General features: G+C 37.8%; 1 protein-coding gene across 1 annotated transcript in view; it reads left to right on the top strand.

Annotated features, from left to right (window-relative positions):
• Positions 1–332: 332 nt before the first annotated feature.
• LOC133841677 (exostosin-1) overlaps positions 333–21,029 on the top strand; it is an 81,450-nt gene continuing 60,753 nt past the window's right edge. Inside the window, exon 1 of the mRNA XM_062274321.1 lies at positions 333–2,097. Coding sequence (XP_062130305.1) covers positions 1,307–2,097 — 791 coding nt within the window. The 5' untranslated portion in view covers positions 333–1,306. The remainder of the gene's footprint in view (positions 2,098–21,029) is intronic.

Consider the following 21,029-nt stretch of genomic DNA (forward strand, 5'->3'; position numbering starts at 1 on the left):
TGGCGTTGCCACCTAATTGCGTGCGCACAATATTGCGCGCGCTTTGCGCAAGGCGCATGTCCAATCATTCTTCCAGTAGCCAAAAGAATGCTATTCCAAGCGAGGCTTGCTGGCCAAAGGCATTAGCATGTCAGTGCCAGTACACGCCGAGCTATCAAATCGCATCCAAGAGGAGCACGCATTAAGATAAGCGTCAATCAATTTACATATTATACAGCAGCTAGTGTAAGTGTGTGCAACGTGTGTTGCACTAAAAAGAGAACGTGTTCAACAAAAATTCTACCACAGTGAGACAATAAAAATAAGCAAAATATATCAAAAAACGCACTCACATTAAATTAACGTAATACCAATATTTGCAAATAGTATGTTTTTTGAAAATTGTTTAAAAGTTAACGTCTGCAGAAGACGCTGGCAGTGCTTGGCAACTCTGGCAATGTTTTGACAGTTGGTTAACGCGCGCTCTCTCGTGCTCTCTCTTGGTGCACTCTCTCAATCAGTGGCTCTCCGCTGCTGAAAATGTTTCGTGTTGCGTTGTGTCTCGTTCGCATTGTTTATAAAACAAATTAATTATATTTATTATTAGTTTAAGTGCTAAAGTGGTTAAATTCGGTGTGCAATGTTGTCGCACTCGTTGCCCTAATGGTTAAGAGCATAAATTATGCTAGCTTGCAGGTCGTCGTCGTCGTGGTCGTCGCAGTCGCCGTCGCGGTCGCAGTCGCCAGCGTTGTCGATGCCGAATTCGTCGCGCCTTCAAATGGAGAATATAGATATGCGAAAAATGCTTAAATATATGATTACAAATTGAATAAAAATAAGCAGAAAGTGGCGTTTAACGTTTATTATGTGTGTGCAAAATTTATGCAAGTGAAATGTGTATGAAAAAGTCGCGCGCAAAGACGTCGCAGACACCAACAGTAGCAACAACAACAACAACAACAACAGCAAGAGCAAAAGCAGCAACAACGATAACAAGAACAACAACACGGAGAGAGGAAAGTTAGAGTGAGAGCGAGAGAGTAGCGCTGCTCTTGCTAGTCAGCAAAAGCAAAAACCAAAACAACAATAACAAAACACAAAATCGAAATGCGCCTTGACTAAAGGCAACAAAGACTCTAGAAGCTGCGCTCGCTTCCTCCTTCTCCGCACCTTTCCCACCACCCGTCGAAACTTATTATACAAATCATTAGCAAATCAAGTTAGAGGGCACCAATCAATCACTAATTCGCCTCACCAGCACTCTTCTGCTTAACGGCTCTACGGCTTTACGGCTTAACCCCTTAACACCCCTGGACACTTGGTCAGCATGCAGGCAAAGAAACGCTACATACTCGTCTTTGTCTCGTGCGCATTTCTCGCCTACTGCTACTTTGGTGGCTATCGGCTGAAAGTGGCGCCACATCGCCCGCGTCGCGCCCAACACGAATCGGCCAAAGATGGTGGCGTCCAACCCTATGCTCAGCTGCCCAGCTTCATGGGCTACGAGCATCGCAAGCCGCTGTCCAATGACTCCAATGCCCCACAGACTGCCAGCAAAAAGAAGCCAGCTGTTGCTGCCGCATGCCGCATGGAGACGTGCTTTGACTTCACCAAGTGTTACGATCAATTCCTAGTCTATGTTTACCCGCCGGAGCCACTCAATTCGCTAGGTGCCGCACCACCGAGTTCGGCCAACTATCAGAAGATACTCACTGCCATACAGGAATCACGTTATCACACCAGCGATCCCGCCGCCGCCTGCCTCTTTGTGCTGGGCATCGATACGCTGGACCGTGACTCGCTCTCCGAGGATTATGTGCGGAATGTGCCATCGCGTCTGGCGCGTCTTTCGCATTGGAATAATGGACGTAATCATATCATCTTCAATCTGTATTCGGGCACCTGGCCAGACTACGCGGAACACTCGCTGGGCTTCGATGCCGGCGAAGCCATCTTGGCCAAGGCCAGCATGAGTGTGCTCCAGATGCGTCATGGATTCGATGTCAGCATTCCGTTGTTCCACAAACAGTTTCCGCTCCGTGCTGGCGCCACGGGCTCTGTGCAGTCCAACAATTTCCCGGCCAACAAGAAGTATTTACTGGCCTTTAAGGGCAAGCGGTAAGTGTAAAACAATACTATAATCATATAATACCCGGGACTTAGATGGTCTAGGAGGGTGTTATGGCTTGGTGACAATGTGCAGTGTAGTGTCGATACTTGCACAACTAAGATATGTGCAGAAAATTGGGTGTAAATCGTTAAAAGCAGTTCGTTTAACTTAAATGCAGTGCGTATAAGTGCATATTACGGATTATTGCTGGTCACATCTGCAGCTAAATGCACAACAACTTTTGCAATGGCAAAAATAATGTAAGACAAGTTTATTTTGTATGAAAAGATGCAGTTAATCGTAATGTAGTTGTTAAGTTGCAAAAATAATGAATGAAGAATGCTTTTAATGAAAAATTGCAGTTAACTGTCTTACCGATATAAAATTGCTCTGATTAGAGGCTGAGCAAATATTTGATAGGATCGTTGGAATTATCAATAAAATAAAAAAATACAAACATTTTTTGTATTACTTAGAGACACCTGAATCTTAGCATATATTGTAGTAAGCGCGGCAGTAAACTTCTAGTTCGCAAACTTCTCTTAATAGTTCGTCACAAGTCGTATAAGTCGTATAAGGTGAATTAATAGATTTCTTAATAATAACGTTATGTGCAGAGTATTTGACTTATGGAAGTTTGATAACCATCGACGAATAAATTTGCTAAGCTAGAAAATATTTGCTTCTCTATCTATTTGGATAACTTATGAATATTGCTGGCTGTATATCGACATATATTTGTGTGTTTACAATAAAATTAATAAATGAAATCGATAATTTGTGTGTAAACTAGTTAGTAGTGAAATGTTAGATAGTTGTCGAGCAATTGCTTTATTTTCCATGCATTTCCATGCTAAACGCAGTGGGGCAGCAAATTGCAACTTGCAGCGATCGATTGCAATGCGCCGTAGCACAAAATGTCGCCAGCCCCAATTTTGGGTGCCATTCAAATTGAAAAATTGTCTAGCAACGCTTCCCATTCATCATGTCGTGTCGGGGTCGAGGCGAGGCGAGGCGAGACGAGTCGAGTCTCCTGTTCCACCTTCTTGCCTGCTGCTGTCTCCCCATTGTATCCTATATGCTTGGTGCTCGTCCTGTGCTTTTGTTGCGCTTTTGTTTGTCTTCGCTTTATTGTTGTTTACTCGCTTGTAGCGCCCACTTTTGCCACTGGCGTTTGCTTCTTTTGACATGTAACTCGATTCAATAACAGTCCCCCAGGCTACAGACTGTGTCTCACCTGACCTCTGGCTTGTTGTTTGCTATTGCCACAGCTACAGCTACAGCTATAGCTATAGCTACTTTTACTGTCATGTGGGAGGCGCGTTGTTGCCGCCTGCGACTGACGACAAAGCTGGTCAGCAAAAATGTTGGTGCCTCACTCATCCTTGTTGTGCTCCACGACATGAGCTCATTGTGCTCTAATTTAAAATTGATTTTTCCTTTTTTGTGCAACCCACACAACGCAACGCAACACAACACAACACATCACTTCACATCACACACAACTTGCTTACATTGTGCTGCATTATATTGGTGGGAGTTGGAGTCGACAACAATTCTTGAAAGACTTCATTAATTGAAGTGGCGGACGCAAACAATTAACGCAGAGAGAATGCCAACAATTAATAAATTTATGTGCAAAGGACAAAAGGAAATGCGTTGTCATCGTCCTCGTCCTCGTCCTCGTCTTCGTCCTCGTCGCTCTCCACTTTAAAATGAAGCCATAAGCATGCAAATGCAAATGTGTGTGTGTGTGTGTTCTTATTGTGTATGTGTTTGCGATGGAGTCGTGCGGCAACGCAGACGACATTTTACCATAAGATTAACAGCAGCAGCGACAACAACAACATTGGCTACAGCGGCTGGAGCATGTTTGAGGGCACACCAAATTGATGTTAAAGTTGTTAATAACACTCCTCCATATACACACTCTCCCACACACACACACACACACATACACCTACGCACACCTACAGTTGGAGTCAGGTCAGAGCCTGCGTTGGCGCTTGAGCCGGACGCATGGACAATTAAAAGCGAAAGCTTCACGATATACACATACATACATATAAAGCAAGCCACTTTACAATTATGTGTACTGCAGACAATCATCAGATAAAGTTGCACGATCCAGAGTTACGCTATAAATAAAAGCGATTGGCAATTTTGTAAATAATAATTAATATGAGTAAAAGTAGTTGCTAGAAGATGAAACACTTTAAGCTAAACGAACTATGTTAGCACTGCAAGTTGTAATAGATTAAATTATGTAAAAAAAACAAAAATAGTGTGGCAAATACAAAAGTGATACGCACATGCAACATTGTGTTGTGTGAGAAGGATAGAACCAAGAAGATCTTCTAAAGAGAAAAATCTCTTTTCTCCTTGTCCTCTCTCTGCCTACGAGCTTTTGTTTCCACATTCTTCTTTATACCCATGTGTTCCCTTTTACTTGTTTGCAGATAGCGAAAAAGCGCTGTTGTGAAAATAAAATATTCTTGAAGCTACATTTGAACTGTTTTTACTATTTGGTAAATGGGGCTGGCATAATACAAAGGTGTATATAAATTACAAAAATTCTATATATACAAAAAACAAAAATAAATGAAATTGCGTGTCGTAAACCTAAATTCACACAATTAAAAGTTTCTGCATAAATTATAAATATTGTGATAATTCCTACAATTATATTTAACATAATGAAATGAAAGTAAAAATATGAAGTTATTTAATAGAATATTACAAATTTATGATTTTTCAAGAATTATGTCTCAATAAAGTATTATTTTTGTTCTATTTATAAGTTTTTATAAAGTGGCGATCTTATGGTAATTATTTAGTTTAAGGAAGCTCCACTGTACTGTATTTACATGTGTTCCAAACGCTAGTTGTGAGAGGCGTACCCCGTGTAGTACGTGTAGTGCAGTCATTAGAAGGCTGGCAACTCTCATCCAAGTTACTCACACACACACTCACACACACACACAGACATATACTACACATACTTTCACATAAGCTCACATTTACATACTTACGCAGTTGCCAGGCGCCCACTGTGAATTTCGCTTCTCTACGAAGCGTTGGAAAGTTTTTCCTTTCGCATTTAATTGCTCCTCGTTGGTGCTTTTCGCTCTCGCTCTTTATCTCTATCTATCTCCGTATCTTGCTCCTCGCTCTCGCTCTCGCTCTCACTCTTCCCGTCTCTGTCTCTAAAGTAAATTTCATGTGGTAGATGGCTGCGAGTTAATCTGCGGTTGGAAGCTGCATTTGGCACTTGCCAAGCATAGCTTTGGCAGTCGTCTTCCTCCTCCGCCTTCTCCTCCTCCTCTTCCTCTACTATCATCAATGCTGATGATGTTCTCGGAAGCGCTTGCTCCACAGATAAACAAGCTGAGAACGACCCACGCTATCAGCTCATACTACAAAATATAGACAGTTGATTATCATGAATCTGTTACGACTGATTCCAGAGGCAAAAGGTTATCTCTGTTGAGTGTTGCTAATTTCTTGCCATTAAATTAGTATTAATAATAAGTGACTAAGACTAAAAAACATTATTTGTTATGTAAAGCATGGGAATTATTTGATCTGGATATCTATTACATTATTTAAAGTATCTCAATTTCAAGAAATAATTAGGACATTCATATTCAAAACCAGTCGCATAAAATATTTGAAATACCTCAATTCCAACAAATAATCAACACATTCATATTCAAGGCAAGTTGAAAAAAATCGTAGACAACTAATAGAAGAACAAACTATTCATAGAATCAATTCATTCTGATTGAAAATAAACCGACACTCTCAATGGATAAACTAGCAAACTTACGCACTTCGACCTGAGTATTAAAATTTACTACGAATACGTGAGATTTCTTGTATTACTTGGCAAGTGTTTATGATTAGCTTTTCGCACATTGATGACATTTACATGTGTTTGTTGAACTTTTATGGCATTGCAATTGACTTACAGCAAATAGAAATCAATTGGGCAACATATTCCACACTTTTATTTCACTCCCTTGATATTATTTGCCACAGCTACAGCTAAAGCCAAAACCAATGCCATCAAGTTCGATGCCCCTCGACAACGAAAACTTTTCGCACCTCAACCTCAAGCTGTAAGCAAAGAAAAGTCGGTTTGGTTGTGCACAACTTCAAAGTGAATTGGTTGCCACAGCTGCCCCATGGCTTCCTGTCACGTTCCTGCTCCTTCTTATTAACTTTTCATATCTTAGTTCATGATGTGCGAATTTCATATGCTACGATATACAAACATATTATGCCAGTCCCCCTCTTTCATTTGCCGCATTCGGCAACATTTTGTCACAATTTCTGGGGCTTAATAGAAACCCCAATTTAGCGATAACAAAAACAACAGCAGCAGCAGCAGCAACAACAACCAGGGCAACCATATCGAGTTGATTTCAAGTTCTTTTTATTGGCCCAGTTATGTGCGAGGTTTTTTTTCTCGTGCAATTAGGGTTAAAAATTGTTTGGCCACTGTCGAAGTTTCGCTCGTTTATACACGTCTATTGCGTTCATTTCTTGCCAATTAGACCGCACGCATGTTTCTTGTCGTTGCTACTATACAAGTCTATCGACTTCCCCAACCACAGAACTTTGCTACTATTAAGGTGCCTTTAACGTTTGTGGCAACAAATAATTGAATAGTTCATAGTTGGAAACTTTCTGGCAAAGGGATTATTAACTCGAATGACTTTGAAACTCTTGTAACTCTCTATTATGGATTATTTGAATTTCTCACAGTTTACTTTAATGTTTGCTAATTTGAATTGTGCATCTATTTCATACTACTTGACACTTGAGAGCATATAGACTTTTATAGTACTAATTACCTTAAAAAATATGAAAATGTGAAGGAAATATTTTTTTTTTGTAATTTACGTATTTTAATCAGTTTCGGTTTTGTTTCAAATACACACGAAAAATATTGCCTTTAAAAAGTACTTTTATAGAACTGGGGAAATAATCTATAATAATAATCTAGTCTCTAAAGCAGAAAAAGTTCATTTCCGAAAATATTTTGTTATTTCAATTTTATAGCTTTAAACTCAAAAAAATTTTTTTTCAAAAATTTTTTACGGAAATCGCTTTAAAATCGTTTGCCCATGTTTGCCCATCTTTTAATTTTTCGAAAAAAATTTTCGTTTTCGAAATTTTGAATTTTGAAAAATTTTGACATTTTTTCGGCATGAATGACTCAAAATCGATCGCCCACACCATGAAATTATGAAAACTAAAACTCTACAACGGTAGCCTCAAGTTTTTTCAAGTCTGCCCATATCTTCTCTGCTCAACATTAATTATATGGAAATATATTTACAAATTATCAATTTTGTAGCATCCATTATGGGAAAATACCTTAATGAATACGAATCTGAAAATATTATTGTGTTCAATTTAAAAAGAATTTTGAAACTAAAAATCTACGTTGATTATTCTTGAAATTGAATTTGACAATATGTTGCACTGATCTTAAATTAGAATAGTTTATAAATATAAAATGTCATTCATTTTCAGGCGAATTTTAAAATATTTAAAACTGAAAGCTGGTTCGAATTTGTTGAAAATTGAATAAAACTTTAAAACTATTTTAAGTCGCTCTTAAATTGGGATAGTTAAAATAAAAGTTGATTTCCCCTCCTTCGTCATCCACTTTTACTCTCCAATTCAACACTTATTGGCGATTATTGTTGTTGTGATTAAAATTGGTGTACTCATTAAAATCAAACCACGCCGGAGTAGAAATTCATTAGTTTTTTTTTCTATGTTTTGCAAACAATTCGAATGAATTCATGCGAGTTACCGAAGGAGGAAGAGGAGGAGGCAATGTCAGGGGATTCGAAATTCGTAGAGCGTGGTTTGATTGACTGGATGATGCTGGCAGAAAAATGTTTGCCAGTGGTTGCAAATGCGAATATATCTCCGATATACTATACACTCGGAATATTTGGCTCGCTTCGAGTTTGATATTGCTTTTGGGCTCTCGCGCGTTGCCATTTCGCATGCAGCTCATGTCGATGGCTACTGCCGGGGTGGTTAAATAGCCCGGTTAGAATGTTGCTGGGTGGTGGTTGGTGGGTTAGTGAGGCGAGAGGCTGAGGTTGAGGTTGAGCCTGACTCGAGTTTAGCTGGTTAGATGGCGGATATGAGGTAAGCTGAGGTGGAGTGTGGGGGGATTTCTCCGCAATACCAATTGCATTTTACAGCGCACAATTTTGCGCTCTTTCAAATTGCTCAAATCAATTCGATGTGGTTGCAGTTTCGTTTCAGTTTCCTAAATCAGCTTTGGGTTGCCCGTGCCTCGTGCCAGCTATTGACTTAATTTATTTCGCCAAATCAGCAACAAGGGGGCGTGGCCGCTGTCGCGCTTGCAATTATCCTTTGCGTTAGAACTTGAAAGTGCCGTAAATAATACGAAACAATTACTTTCTCTCAGCATTCGTGAGTTTTGTCTTATCGATTGTATAAATTAATCAAAATAAATAAATATAAATTAAAGGAAATAATATATTATTCTTTGCTTTATAAAGCGGTTTCGATTATAAGGGAAAATGTATGAAATTTAATTAAAAATGTTATTTATGATTTAGACTAAGTTATTTCCAAATTGACTGTTTTGGATTAAGTCGTAATTCGCATTTAAGTCGAAAATGATTTAAAATTTGCTGATTTTGTACAGATATTATAAAATTGTATACCTACTACCCATAGGGTAGGAAGGTGTACGTCTGTCTGTCTGTCCGTCCGTCCGTATTAATGCCTAGATCTCAGAGAGTATATCAAATTGAGATTAAATTTTTTTTACAGTACTTTCTATTTTTGCTCACAGATCAAATTTCTTTAAAAATGTTTGCCACAAATCTAGATTGTATTTTGTATTCAATGTTATATTTCGAATATAGTACTATAATATAGCCCTTGGTATATTTTAGTATTTTTTCAGTATAATAATGGGGTTTATTAATAGAACATGCTTTTATTGAAATGGGTAGCGGGAATCTCTTTCTTACTTTTGTATTTATATATCGAATATAGGGAAACAATTTATTATTTATTTATTTCAAACTGATAATTAAAAATTAAAGGATTGTTGTAGCTGTCGGTCCGAAAAATAATTTGTATAGTACAATCTGCATTTATTCTAAAATTCAATCTCATCATATAGCAAAGCTAATATACCCATGGTTAAATCATTTGTGAAAATGGAATGCAGTATAAAATGACAGTCTGCCTTTGCAATTTTATTATCTCTCTAGGATTGTCATCAATCGTTTTTCGGTCTAATAAACTTTTCTCTCTTTTGTTTTGGTTTTTGGTTTTGTTGTATCCATCTATTGGAAAATCAGTTCTAAAGTTAATTTGCCGCCACGTTGATTGCCGAGCACATAGGACATAAAAGATTATTTATGCTCCCTAAGTTGGTTTTTATTATTTGGCAATTGGTGATTGGCTGTGTATTTCGTTCATTCCTTCTTTTTCACAGAGAATGCTGCTTGCCACTTAAGTGGCAAATCTACATAAAAATGCTGGAAGATAGAAAAATGCGAGTTAATGTCACTCAGAGACAATGAATGCGTCCGACGACAGCAGCTGAAATTTGAGACAATTTAGCAAGAGTTTTAAATTGCTGGCGGCTGTCCAGCTCAACTCAACTCAACTCAGCTCAGCTCAGCTTCAGCTCGCTGTCCATCACAAATGGGACGTCTCATCGTTAGATAAACCCATATTCCAGACACCGATAAGTCGCTGCTTGCTGTTCGCTATTCGCTGGTAATGAGTTTCTGCTGTATGAAAGAGGCTTTTGCCTTGGCTCATAATATTTCACACGCCTCAACAGAGACAGAGAGGAGAGAGGAGAGAGGAGAGAGGAGAACTTCAACATGAAGCCCTGCATTGAGCTGCTTTAAATGGCGACTCAGTTTCTAGTGTCGGCCGATGGCACGTGCCGCCAATAAGGAAACAAATCGTATAAACTGTTTGAAGCCGCTTACACGTCATAAGTAAAAGTGCCAAGTCGGCAGTTCAATGCTCATTGCTTTCAGGGGATGCTTTGCAGCGGGGTTGGCGGCGAGGCAACTTCTGGCAACATGCCCCGCTGCCACGCTTGTGGCAGAGATAAGGTTACGGCTCGCCACTTTTCCGGCTATTGGCATCCACAAGCAAACAAAATGTGTTGTTGTTGTGTGTGTGTGTGTGTTTGTGTAGAGCATAATCAATTCACGGCACTCGCATTGTGCATATCTTAAAGCGTAAAACATCTCGCGACTTGGCCATAAAAGTATCGGGTTTGCCGCCAGCTGCTAACATCAGCATACGCATAAATTCTATGCTGCTTTTTGCGAAACCAAACGGCTTTAAGTGGCCGCATTTAGAGATCTCCTTTGGTTTATATTCTGTTTGCATGTGGAATATGGGCGAGTTTCACTCGGATTTTAGCATATTGTATTACTTTCATCCAGCTACTTTTGTTGCCTGCGATACCCTTTGAATATTGACCAATAAGGAAAAGAGTAAGCTAACTTAGATTCCATTTAAGTTAAAGACGTAAACGGAAATGAATGAAATTTAGAAATATACTATTAAATTCAATGGTATTCAAAAATATTTTGAATAATTTTAAATTCAAACAAAATATATTATATAAGAAAATTGCAGGGCATCTTGCGTGCTGATATTCATATTTACAAACATTTAGATTCAATTTCATAGCATGCACATTTAATGTCTTAAGTATTTTTACTTCTCTTGAAATCATAAAAAAATCTTCAACTTTTTATGCGTTGCCAAGAAAAAGGTTATTTCGCAAAATTTTATGATTAAAGTGCCAAGTTTTTTGCATGGACGTATTCATGAATGTCCTTTCCCAGTTACTCATAAGTATCTCAGCGAGAATTTCATTTCCCGTTAGAGAGTCAAGCATTTCAGTTGGGGCTAATTAAGATTCCCTCCTCACAGTTATGTGGGTCTAAAAGTTTTTGCACTCCATTCGACTGTGGGCTCTTGACCATGTTTACCACTTACGAAGCGAATAAGTTCAGCAGCGGGCAACAAATTATAATTCAATTGTGCTTAATTGAGTGCTGCTACCAGAAACAGTTCAGAAACAGAGAAGTTCGGAGTAACCAACAAAACCACGAGGCTTCCACCCACAAATATTTCGCATTTCATTTTGTGATTATGTTTTCACACAATGTTCTGGGCTCTCTTGTCTAGTGCTCAGTGAGTTGGCAGCAATAAAATTAAATGAATTTAATTGTAATTTAATTTTATACTATGGTTACTTCACATATTATTTGGCCTAAATATGAGTTTACGCCTTCTGTTACAAGCTTCAAATTCGTAATAAAAAATACTTTTTTAATTATGCCCACGTGTGTGTGTGTGTGTATCTTGGCTCTTTCACTTGGCTGCCACACAGATGCTGTTGCCCCTCTTCGACTTCTCGAAAGCTTTGCTGTTGCTGCTGCTGTGGTCTGGGCCTGTGCCATATGCGCATGTGGCGCGAAATGAATTTTGCACCGACAAAAAAGAACAACAGAAACACACACACACACACTCACACACACATTTACACCCACACTGAGGAAATAATAATATGTCATGTGTGCACTTTTGAACCTACAACCCAAACACTAACCCAAACCCAAACCCAAACCCAAGCCCCACTCACAATTGTAGCTTCTGCTGTTCGTGCAGCTGCTGCTATGCATTAATTTTTTCCTGATTTATACCCTGTAGCCAAGTGTTGTGTGTTGTGGAGTGTTTGAGGTATTGCACTGAGAATGCATTTCCAAGAGTAATAAATAATAATTCGAAATACTGAAATATTTATATTAAGTATTGAACCAGTACAACAGGAAGAAAAGAGTACTATCACAACACAGCGAAAAACTTATTTCGATTCATATTCATTTAAGGACATAGTTACACAATAATTTTAACAATGATTTCTTAGCTTAATACTCTGTAGCCAAGGGTCGAGCATGTGTGTTTGCCAAATTGCACTGCATCACAAGTTCAACAGTTAATTGCATTTAACTTGCAGTAGAAACATGCTGAATCAATATTCAGAAGTGTTTGTTTTTTATCAAATGTGCTTTTAACGCATAATATTAATAACAAAAGTCACCTCAAAAATTCAGAATCTAAACTTTCGGTTGCAACAACTGTATAGACTTTACAGATGTTATGCTAACATAAATCTGTTAAGTGTTAACAGAGAGTTGGAGGCATAACATATTAATGTTTTTTTAATGAGCTGTCAATATGGAACGTATTGAACACTTTTGAAAATCATAAAAAATCTTTTCCTCTACAAATGATCTATTTTGTTCCCTACATTATGTCTTTCGCTAGGTTAATCGGTTTAAGTAGAAATGACAAATTGACCTGTAGTCATTTTTCTTCTTATCTTTACACATTCTTGTGACGTAGTCAATCAAAGAAAAAAAGCCAGATAAAGTAAATTATGATAAAGTCATTGCTCAGTTAATATATTTTTCAAAAACAATAAATACTGCAAATTATTGAAGTTATTGATTTTAACACTGCACTTCCAGAGTATCGAGGTCATCGCTTAGTCGAGTTCCACATCAACTTTCCCAGCTCGCTGTTTGCTTGCTAACTCATGAATTAAAGCTTATGGCAGCACACAATAATGTTGCCTACTTTTCGGCGATGCTAGCTTTAAAATTTATGCGCCCGAAAGGCCATAAACATAAACTATAGACGCTCTCGGCGTGTTAATATAATTATGATAAAATGCGTCACCGCAACGAGTTGAGTGGCCAAAAGCCAAATTGTAAGCTAACTTTGCAGTTGTTGCTGTTGTTGCTGTTGTTGGTTGGTATCGTTGGCGCCTCTTGTTGGCCAATTTGTTGCCAGAAACACGCAGCAACACTTGAGTACACGCGTAGAAAACAATAAATTTATAAACGCTTTTGCCTGTGAGTTGCCAACAATAATGGTGCAAAACGTTGCCTCTGGTCAGGTGGCGGGGAGTCAGGACCGGGGGGTGAAGGCGAGGTGTGAGTTGGCTTTGACATTGCGGTGGCGGTGGCGAAGGCAGTGTCGGTGTCGGCGTCGAGGGGGATTCTGATAAATGCGCGTAGCAGCGAAATAAGGCAGCCAGAAGGAGAGGGGCATAGACAGCCAAAGAGGAGAAGGGGTTGAGGGGGAAACGAAAGAAACGAAAAGGCGTTTAGTCTGTACGTGCGTAGCAGCGCAGTTTGTAAAGAATTTCGAATGTTCTGTTGCCCGACTCTTTGCGTACGGGTTACAAATGCCTCTCATACCTCTTCATTTTGGCTGGGTAACACAACTATTTCAAAGCTGTTGGTATTTTCCAAATGCCAAATGCCAAGTGTCAATTACATTGACAAAATTAGTTGCTTAGCCAACGATATTTGGGAATGAAGATTTGCTGAAATCGTGTACACATTTAATAACATTTATTTTGAGATTTTGATTTGACTTAGCGAAAAACTTATTGTAATACATACTATTGTTATAATACTTACAACTTTATATATTATATAGAATTTCATGGCACAATGTTCACTGAAAAAAAAACTACAAAAAAAAAATTGTAAATTGAAAAATAGCGATATAATTTCGAAATTATCTTATCTGTATAAATTTAGCTAAAAATTTCAGTGAAATATAATTTGAAAAATGATTTAAATTTAGAACTAAGAGTTCGCAGAAACAAAATACTTGATAGAATTCATATATGTGCGCTTTTGTGAAATGCGGAATGAAGTTTTTCAATTAGAACTCTTTTAGAATTAACATTGACAAAATAAAACTGAATTTCTAGATTTATTTATTTATTTCGGTGTATTTATTTTCGATTTATCTTCTATGTGAAATCGATCTATTTTGCGCTTAATCCTTCCTTCCTTATATAGAGTATACTGACATGAGCATACATGTCAGTTTAGTTCTCTGGTCTCTGCTTTCACACATAATGTGAAGTAAAGTGGATAACGAAATGGAGTTGCTGGCATCGCAGGAGTCACAGGATGCGGCTGTGAAGGAATCGCGTAGCTGTTGCCAAACAATGAAACTTTATTTGCGGATCTCTTCGTCATGTTCATATGTGTGTGTGTGTGTGTGTGTGCTTGGGAGTGCGTATGTTGTTTTTGGTATTACTGCATTTTCATTGTTTGTTATTTACTTTGGCACTTTGGCATTGTCACATTTTTAGTTTAGCCAGAGCGTTATTTATGAGCTAAAACGCCTGCTGTTGTCGCACGTTTCTAATAAATTGATTAAATTTCATGACACTTCATCATGCCAGCAAACAGCGACAGCAGCAACCAAAATTTGTGAGCTGTTTCAAGTGGTTTTTGAGCAACAACTTTACCCATAAAACATGGCACAACTTTCACAATGCCAGTCGCTTATCCGCATGCTGTCTCTCTCTCTCTCTCTCTCTCTCTCTCTCTCTCTCTCTCTCTCTATCTATCTATCTATCTATCTATCCACATCTTTCACAGCATCCTTGTGGCAACTGTTGGGACAACTGCTATGTCATTTGGCAAGTTTTATTCCTGTTTTGGGCTCCTTGATATGATTATTATTATGCATACAAAACTCATAAAAGTCCCACACAAAATGTGCTCATGAGACAAAAAACCGCAGCAGATTTCTCTGCGCTAATTAACAGCACCCACTCCAAGTTAAACAAGCGAAAAGCGAGGAGAAGTAGAAACGGAACAGAACGGAACGACAAGAACAACATTAGATCAGACATAATGAATATTTGAGAAGCGCTTTTTAATTGAATTTCCTTTTGCTGCCTTTCCATGCTCTCATAAACATTTGTCTTTTCTCTCTTTTTGTCTGAGTGTGTGTTTGTGTGTGAGTGTGAGTGTGTCCTGGAGGCAACAACAAAAACCATATGCCAAAGGATTCTGTAATTAAATTAAAAACCAACTGAGGCGCATTCTAAATACATACATAAGTACATAAATATATAAGTATGCAAATAATTACAGAGCAGACATACGAAAGTCGATTTAATTAAATTTCGACTTTTCCTCTCTCCACCTCACTTCATCTTCTTTTTCTTTTTCTTTGCCTGTCAGATTACTCGTTTCCTAAATGAACTGTAAGAACCAAAGTAGAATGCAAAAATACCGAAAAAGTAGAAAACGTAAATGCAAATATCTCTGTCAATAGATAAAAGAACCGAAACGTACTAACCAAAAAAAAAAAGACTGAAACAAATGCTGTGGGTTTAACTTTTATTTATTTATTTTGTTGTTTCAGCTATTTGGTTTGCGGGTTCTATTTGCCAATCAAAAGAGGTTAAAAAAGCGAAGAGTTTTCCAAAGTTATTACATCCACAATATTGGCGTTTGTTGTTACCACAAATTAAGCCAAATGCAGCGTTTAAATGAATTTACTTAAAGTATAAATTTGTTTATCCATATACCTTAGGGTAAAAGGGTATTATAAAGTTGTGACTATAGGAAATGTATATAAAATATATACATACGTATATTCTTGATCAGATTTTTAAAAATTTCTTAAAAATATTATTTTATTGCAAAAAAAACAATTGCTGCAGCAGAGTCTTAATTGACTTGGTTGACATTCTGGTATATTTTTAATGTAATAAGTATACAAAATACTGAAAATGGGAATTATCTCGAATAAAAATGTAAATTAGTAATTTATTAGTTATATATTCTACTTCAACGGTCTGCACTCTTTATAAAATTTTTAAGACAAAAACAAAATATATTTTTTGATAGTAGCTTTACTTTTTTGCATCTACTTTGTTTGTACTTGTTAAACAGATTAAGTTTACGTCCTGTGCTACAGCTTTCACATTTTATTATACATTGTGTGCAAGTGTATGAGTAATACGAGTATACCAAAAATATGCTATACTCGTTGAAATGACTTAAAGCTCTTAGAGATGTGTTAAATACAAAGCCGTTTAAAGCTCATCTCACACTCTCTTTTTTGTGCTTTGAGTTTGTAACCGAAAAAATCTACTCCAACTTTTGCTATGACACTCGAAATACCAGAGTTCGTTCTCCTTTTCTTTCCCATTCATTCTCTTTATTCTATTTTATATGAATTTTTCATTTTTGTTCTGTTCTGTTCGGTTTGGTTCTGTTCTTTTCTGCTCTGTTCGCTGTTTGGTATCTGTTCTGAGTTGGCTTCATTTTTGCACTTCGCACTTTGCAGACTTCAGACCAAAAACATTTCTAACGCATTTTTGCTTTTATTTTACTGTTAATTTGATTCCATTTGCGTTGTTGCTCTTGCTGTTGCTGTTGGTTGTGTGTTGTGTGCTGGGTCAAGTCTTTTGCTTGGAATTTCTACTTTTTGTTAAGGACTTTTCATGTGGATAATTAAACAAAATACCAACGCAAAAGGGCCAAAAATCTGGCATAAAGAAAACCGCACTGAAGCACTGAAGCAGGGCAACATCAACAACAACATTAGCAATTCCTTTCATTGCATTATATTCAATCTTTTTTTTTTTGTTTCGCCTAATACCCAAAGCAGATTCACATGCGGTGGGGCGTAAATAAAAATGTTGAGCCTCTACTTAAAAAAGAAAAAAACAAAAAAAAAGAAAACTCAGTTTTGAGGCAGTGCTTTAAGCGGGGGCAACTTGAACAACATTTTGGCAGCTGCACATCCGGCGAGTCAGGATATGGACTGGCTGCAATCGACAGAATGTGCTTCAATGCTTTTCTAATGGACTCTATCCGCTATTTAATGCACCCACACCCACACACACATACACACATACATTCTCTCTCTGTTTCCCATTCCCATTCTCACTCTGTCTCGTGGCACATGGTGAGGCAGCAGGCAATGTTCGTGCAGCGGCAATTGAAGTCCGAAAAAGGCGCACACATTGGCAGCTTGTAAAGATTAATGATCAGCGCCAGACCGTTGCCTGGGACCAGGGAGCCGTGCAACATGATGCGATAATATGCGATTTGCTGCCCGTCGTATCCATAAAAATCGTTTGGAGTTGCTGCTTCTGCTATTGACAGAGCAATTTCTGCAGGATGGCTGCGACGAATCGTCCTTCGCCGCACTCGAAGTGTTCGAGTGCGTTTTCTGTGCAGTTCCTTGCGGAATGACCTAAACATTTGGCATGCATGAAGTTATTCAATAAAATAAAAATTGAATAGCTTTTCTGCGCAAAGCAAGCAAAAAAATCTATTTCTATTCGAGTTTGTCCTCTCCCAAGGAGGAAGTTGCTCACGATTTTGCAGGTTTCTCCACTATTCTCACTGGACATACATACATACATATGTACATAAGTACGTGCAATGGCGTTTGTATATAACACCAAAATCGGAATAGCATTCACTTAGATACATAATGGAAATCCAATCAGAAACATACCTGCTAACGAAATGTGCTGCAATAGATAAACATAAAATAGTTTCTCGATGAGAGTAAGTAAACCAGAGACACTTTTAAAGTGTCAAGTGTTCAACTCATATATTTTATTAGCCAACTTATTCCGCATTTGAAAGAGTACAAAATATTGTATATTGTCAGCGCCAATTACTAAGATCCGTTTTTATCCCCCACAAATGAATTTCTTAAATATCTTCGATATCTTTTATTCGATTGAAACAAACCAATTTCAGAAATCAAAAAAGTTATTATTGTTTGCACCAATATATGTCTAGCTTCAAAATTTCGCTTGTTAAAAAATTTACGAATATATAGATGTTATTAACTTTTAATAGCCCAACGGGAAATATAGTTGACTACATATAATAAATTTTTAATCATTGAAAAATAGAAAAAGTATTAATTTAAAGTATGTAAATACATACATAATTTCTGTAAATATTTCCATTTCAAATTGTTTTTAATTATTATTGTTTATAAAGCGCATACATAGATATGGATATATGAACTCTTGTATTGTAGATGGTTTGTATATTTTAACATCGGTTTCATTCATCGCTAAGGACTTGTTTTAAAGTAAATGGATATTGCAAGCTTTATACTATATAAATAGTATACTAATTATAATTAATTAATTACATATTTAATGCATTTTGGGGGCAACTGTCAACTGATTTTAAAACATTTCGCACATGTCCTGTCTCTGGTCTCTTGTGCTGTCCCATTTGTGGTATAATTTCGTTGCCTACTTTTAAGCGCTGCTCGGGCCAACAAATTCAATTTGAGAGCGGTAAACGCAATATTCATTAAAATGATGTTGCCATCATCCCCTCCCCAAGCACCTCCGCCCGCCCACCGTTTACAAGAGCATCAAAGTCAACAGCAGCCGCAACGTGGAACCACTGACGCTGTGCCACAGTGGCACAGCGCAGCAATCCACTGATGATGCACTGCAGCTGTTGCTGCCGTTGTTGTTTCTGTTTCTGTTCTGTTCTGTTGTTGCAGCTGCTACTTCTTCTGCTGCCGCTGCCGCTGCTGCTGTTGCTGCATTTAGCATTTTGAAAATCCGCTCAGTGCTGCAAATTGTGCTGCGTTTTACCAACTTTTATGTTCGCACACAGAGAACGAGAAAGAGGATGAAGAGATAGGCAGCGAAGAGAGAGAGAGAGAGAGAGCGCAGACTTGACGCAGCCCAAGTGCAAACTACAAACTGTGAGTACTTCATGCATATGCTGCAGTAATTGCCGCCGTGCCGCTGATTACACTTCAACAGCCGCCACATCCAGACGCAGCAGCAGCAGCAGCAGATGAACGTCCAACAACTCGAAGTGCTTGTGTGTGGCAACACCCACTCTAAACACATCCTCTGATTCAGTTTTAGCATCTGCCACTGGCTCCAGCTCTGGCTCCAGTTTAGTTCGACTCTCTCTCTCTCTCTCTCTTGGGGAAGGGGGACCGTTGGGCTTTTAACTGCTCTAGATTCAGCAGCAGGCCATAAACACATTCATGCACATCGCCATAACTTGTGTTCGTATGTAATTGCCAGCCGACAAAGTTGTGCAAACGTTTTCAAATGAGCAAGCGTTAAACATTTGCAATCATAATCGCAAATTTAAGAATACAATTAAATTTCGTAATCATACAGCATTAACTCTACATTATTTGGTTGACCAATTCATCTAATGAACAACACAAGTTGTAGTCATTTTAATGACCACTTTTGACTTGTTGCACTTTTTAATCCCTCAGAAAATACACTTTCAGAATATGCATGCATGAATGCATGAACATATGCATGTGTGAAGTCTATAGATGACCCTTGCACAAAATACTAAAAAATGCTATGTCAATACTGCGGTTACATTGTATGTTAACTGCGAGTCTAGTATTTAAGTATCGATAACCGGCCAGGCAGGCAATGAACAGATATTATCATAAAACGGCCGATAACAAATATTGTGTAAACCAAAATCTGAAGTACATGTATAAATCATTTGCAAATAAATTAAGATAATTTCGTATTTTGTGTTTCATTAGCTGCTGGAGTAAATATTTATTTATGGTTTACTATTATTAACACGAACAGCAACTCTGAATTGAAGTGTTTTATTTGATTTTTGTCGCCTGCACCGCATTGCATATGCATTTCATAAGTTTTGTGCGAGTTCGAGTGCTTTGCCTGTCTCTCAGCGCTCTCTTTCTATCTCCGTCTCTGCTGCGCATTTGCTTTCTCTTTTTCGCAGCTGGCTGCTGTATTTGAATATTTAATTTTTTAGCATGCAGCAAACATTTCGCACTTCTAAAATGACGCTAAACGCTGCCGGGCTGCATTCCCTCAGCTCCATTCTTCAGCCTCATGATTGTCCCCGTTGTGCGTCTGTATATATAGACGTATGTGTGTGTGTATGTGCTTCTATTTGTTTGTGTATGTGAATGCGAGTTTGTCTTTTATTAAGCAAACAAAATGTGTTTTCTATGCTAAATGGGCATCTTCTTCCCCCATTCTAGCTGCTCACTGATTGCGAGTTCAATGCACGGCATTTACAGCAGCCAGAAAGATAGCATTAGTCAGAGCGAGAGGGACAGACTGAATAAGGATAAATAAATTCACGAAATTGGCCTTTCCGACGTCGACGATGTCGTCGTCGTCTTTACAATTTGGTTTGGTTTTATACTCTCGTTTTTCTCTTGTGCGCCACATGCCATAATTAATATCATTTTTTGGCGCAACGTGGGTTGACGTGCCACGCCCAACAACTTCGACTACGCCTCCTGCTCCACCTTTGCCTATGCTGCCATAACCGCCGCCATTTTTCAACTGTCATTTGACAGTCTGACGTTTTTAATTAAACGAATTTCGCTTTCATAAATTTCACTTTGACAGCGGTAAGCAAAAGGCGTCCGGCATTTACCACGCAACAATTACCCACCTTTAAATATTTAATTGAGTCGCCATAGAATGCCTCTTAAGCCCATCGTTTCCTGCCTCACACATACACATGCGCAAGTTATGGAACATTCATCGGCTGGTCATCAAATTTTCCAATTTACTGACGTGTAATATGGATTTTTTATTTATAAATTTCATTTTTTATAAGCAAAGATATAAAATAAATTCTATTATTATCCTAAAAAATGGTTTTAAAGTTTTACTTTTTATCTTTGTGATGTTACATTCATTTCCATATAGTTATTGTACCCGAAGCACTTTCATATTGTTATTAAGGAAAAAGCATTAAAATATTCAAACCATGATTCGAATTGCAATAAGCGAATACATGAATAAATAAATTGCAAATACAACTATTAATATTTAAGTAAATAAACAAATGTGTAATAAATGCAAATATTTACTGCACAAAGCTCAATGGCATTTCATTCGTGTTATAAAAATCATTTGTGGTCGTGCTTTCTTAATAATAATCGATTTTAATAATACAATACAGAAATATAAAATAAGCCAGTTTACTTTGATTTTAGATTAAATTATTGTATGCTAAAACAAATT

Source organism: Drosophila sulfurigaster, chromosome 3, assembly GCF_023558435.1.
Source record: "Drosophila sulfurigaster albostrigata strain 15112-1811.04 chromosome 3, ASM2355843v2, whole genome shotgun sequence".
Classification (NCBI taxonomy): Eukaryota; Metazoa; Arthropoda; class Insecta; order Diptera; family Drosophilidae; genus Drosophila; species Drosophila sulfurigaster.